The 3,878-nt window shown below is 44.5% G+C and overlaps 1 protein-coding gene across 1 annotated transcript; it reads right to left on the bottom strand.

The window, feature by feature from the left end:
• Nucleotides 1-1,331: 1,331 nt before the first annotated feature.
• On the bottom strand, nt 1,332-3,553 carry LOC123176612 (tyrosine N-monooxygenase-like). Its single transcript, XM_044590729.1, has 2 exons — nt 2,492-3,553; nt 1,332-2,292 (listed from the first exon to the last, which is right to left on the bottom strand). The coding sequence occupies exons 1-2, from the start codon at nt 3,467-3,469 to the stop codon at nt 1,672-1,674; spliced, it is 1,599 nt and encodes a 532-aa protein (XP_044446664.1). The 5' UTR covers nt 3,470-3,553; the 3' UTR covers nt 1,332-1,671.
• Nucleotides 3,554-3,878: the final 325 nt, after the last annotated feature.

Raw genomic sequence — 3,878 nt, 5'->3', positions numbered from 1 at the left:
AATACAATTGGGTAACTTAATAATTGTCTCGTTGGTGACTGTAGCATATGCACCTGGCACACATAGTTGTCATATTGATAGTTGTAGCATATGAGCATAAGAATGCCAGTAACAGTATGTGCTAACTTATTACCATCATGGCCTGGTAGACCATGACCGTTGGATCTGACGAGAAACACTGACATCAACCTCGTTCCTAGGGTGATGAACAAATTGTCCTACGGCAAGTCTCCTCATCTACCATTTTACGACTTATTTTAAATTGGGCCAGTGATCTTGGTTGTGTTGCGTACATACAAATAAGCTACGGGTTACAAGACGTACAAAAAAAAGTTGTTGGTCTACTTGGCTATTGGCTATAAGGACCAAACACTTGAGGTCAAGAATACAATTCCACCCTCAAGCATTTAGGCAAGCCGTTCGGCTCTAAACCTAAAAATGAAACGTTTTGCCAGCTAACTTTCTCATTCTGAAAATGGACTATGCACCAAACGTTTTGTTGTCCCATTCTTAAAACGTCGCTGAGTGGTTTGCTTGGAACGTTTTATCGTCCCATTCTTAAATTGGGCATATGTTTCTCTCTCTCTCTCTCTCTCTCTCTCTCTCTCTCTCTCTCCTTTCAAGGCATCGTACATCTCTCTCTCTCTCTCTGTGTCTCTATCTCTCTCATTTTCCAAGTTTGCATATATGTGGCCGCGGGATATATAGAGGTATCTCGTGTGATATACAGCAGATGTGACAACCTTGTACGCACTCTCTCTCAACGACCACAAATCATCCCGTGATCGTCGTGCAACTGTGTTTGCTTTGAATGTTCCCTTCTCTTCTCTCGTCCACACACCCACGCTGCTTTGAATGTTCTCTTTTCTTCTCTCGTCCACACACACACATGCTGTCTGTCTGTTATACATGATCGTACATATTGCCACTGTGGACTACTGCCTCCTTTTCTAAATATGGACTACGTACTGACTACATACGGAGTGAAATGAATGAATCTACACTCTAAACTATGTCTATATGCATCCGTATGCAGTCCATGTTGAAATCTCTAGAAAGACTTGTACTCCCTCCGTTCCAAAATAGATGTCTCAACTTTTTACTAACTTTAGTACAAAGTTGGGTCATCATTTTGAACAGAGGGAGTAGTATTTAAGAACAGAGGGAGTACATAGCAATCATGGTACATACTATCAACAACCACAAACTGAGCCTGGGAGCGGCCATTAAGTCTCTCTGTCTCACGCACACACGCGCGCGCATTCCAAGTCACCATATATAGAGTGACATTCTCATACGTCCTCCCGACAACCACAAGTTAACGCGTGATTCAGAGAGCATGATTGATTTGATTCTTCTTCACAGAGAGAGAATCTTTCTGCAGTACATGACCATATGTAGCCAAGCCATTGAAGACCGGCCAGTGACCATGACTGATAGTCACTCACATGCTCACAGCTAAAAGACGGGATACAGTAAAGATGATGCCCTCGCAAATGCAAGTTACATTAATTATATCATGAATCATCGGTTGTTTCTTTATTTCCGCACAAATGTAGTATCTAGTATATTGCCAAGGACTAAATGCTGCCTCATGACATTTTGCACACATAGTTCCAGGTAATATTACCAATATATAATTGAGAAAAATGATTCAATCTACTAATTATATCATATATAGAGATACGCGGCCAGCCGCGGTTGAGCTTGCAAAACAAGGGGTTCAAGTAGGGCAAGGCTTGCATTGCCTTCCTGCAGACTGATATTTTTAACGCCTACAGGTTTTGTCCAAGTGAAGGCCTGCAGCATTCTTGCAAATAACATCATTGTGATCGAGGTACCAAGTGAAATCCCAGGACAACCCCTTCTCCCACTGCTAAAAGAAATGAAACGTAGGCCCGGCTCAGTGAGAAGAACATTCACGGTATTCAAATGCCTCTCAGGGCGAAACTCAAGTGGTTCGCTCCAGATCTTGGGGTTTCGGCCAAGTCCAAGCCGGCTTAAAAGGATGTGGCTATCCTTTGGGATGGTGTAGCCGGCGATAGTGGTGTCCACCATTGCAACATGGGGTAAATTAAGAGCATGGTATGTGTGTATGCGGAAGGCCTCCCGGATACACGATTTGAGATAATTTAGCCGAGGAATGTCAGACTCCTGGACAAGTCTATCTTTACCAACGACAGCGTCGAGTTCATCTATCACTTTTTGCATGATCTCCGGCCTGTTAATCATCTCGGCGAGCGCCCACTCAACCGCATTTGATGGGTAGTCGACTGCTGCAAGCACCATTTCCTACATCGGTCGATGTTGGAATAAATAAAGCAATAAATACAATACAAGAAGAAAAAAGGTCAATGCGTATGTAATATACTCCCTCCGTAAAGAAATATAAGAGCGTCTAGATAGATCTAGACGCTCTTATATTTCTTTATAGACGGAGTATGCTTGAAGAATAGTGAATGAACTTTCTGTTGAGGTAGATCCTACTAACCACTGTTTGGGCTCTTATTTCTTGTAGTGAGAGCAACGGTTGTCCCTCTGCATCTTTAAGATGAACTAGGACATCCAGAAAGTCTCTAGCCCCTTTATCTTCACCACCTTTCTCAAGAGTGGATGACCTTTCATGGATCCGTTCCCGTATGATAGGGTCATGCAACCGGTTAATTGTTCTCATGACATCCATGGAAACCTCCTCATGACCATCCAAGTCGAGGCCTACCAGGGCTGGGATGTAGTCAGACACACAGAAGCTGTACACATGGTTGAGGGCCGTGAAAAGAGCGGCAACATGTGCCTCCTCCTCATATCCAGGTCCATTAGTCGACGAAGATGGTAGGTTGCTAAAGTATCTCTTACCGAACACAAGCCTTCTTATCAGGTTACAACAGAAATGTTGTGCCACATGGCGCACGTTAACAATGTTTTTTGCATGTGGCATCATGCCATAACAAGCGGTGTTGTTAGCGTACCTTACAAGGTGGTCATACTCCTCCTTCCGTAGGTGGTGGAGCTTCTGCTCCATGGACGGGGTGAGGATCTCCAAGGTGAGGACGCGCCTCATCTTCTTCCACTGCTCTCCATGCGGTGACAAGACGGAGCCCTTGTACCCAAAGCTGACTGTTCCCGAGGCGAAGGTGGTGGGACGGGAGGCGAAAACTTCATCCTTCTTCCGGAGTACCTCACAAGCTATCTCCGAGCATGCCACAACAATGACATGAGTAGCCCCGAGACGAAGGCACATGATGTCGGTGTTCATCTCCTTGAGAAGGCGATGGATCCACCGGAACACTGCTGGCTTGTTCCAAATCATCTGGTGCATGTTCCCAATGATGGGCAGTGTGGCAGGCCCCGGGGGCAGCATACCTCGTCGTGCCTGTTGCCGCTGGGACAATACCGCTCTTTTGATTTTTTTGAGAAAATACAACAGCAAGGTGGCCATGATAACTATAACCAGCGTACCAAGAGTCATATTGCATGAGCTGGTCAGGATGCTATATGGACTAGAATAGGTGGAAAGCTGTGGAATAGATAGGATGGGGACGACAAAGGGCTGCTTGAAGACTTGTGTTCGAAGACACTCTTGCTTGGTGCATATATTTGTAGGACATCCGGGGAGCTAGCTAGCTTGGCTGCAGTTCGTCCACGGTTCCATGCATCGTGGACGTACTCAGGTTCATATAATTATTTTATTTGTTAGAGATATTCTTTAGTTTGATCAGCTTCATGAATTTTTTCCAATCGTCAATATCAGAGAAGGCATCTGCTGAGGTAGATCATATGGTGCCTTTCATCCAGACCCTTTCTAAGGTATAATTTTTGGCTTTACTGCAGAAGAGTTGCTTCAGCGATTATTTGTTTGTTTATTCATTCCCGAATTT

The sequence above is a fragment of the Triticum aestivum genome, unplaced genomic scaffold (assembly GCF_018294505.1).
Source record: "Triticum aestivum cultivar Chinese Spring unplaced genomic scaffold, IWGSC CS RefSeq v2.1 scaffold161008, whole genome shotgun sequence".
Taxonomy (NCBI): Eukaryota; Viridiplantae; Streptophyta; class Magnoliopsida; order Poales; family Poaceae; genus Triticum; species Triticum aestivum.
This window is presented reverse-complemented; position numbering and strand designations above follow the sequence as displayed.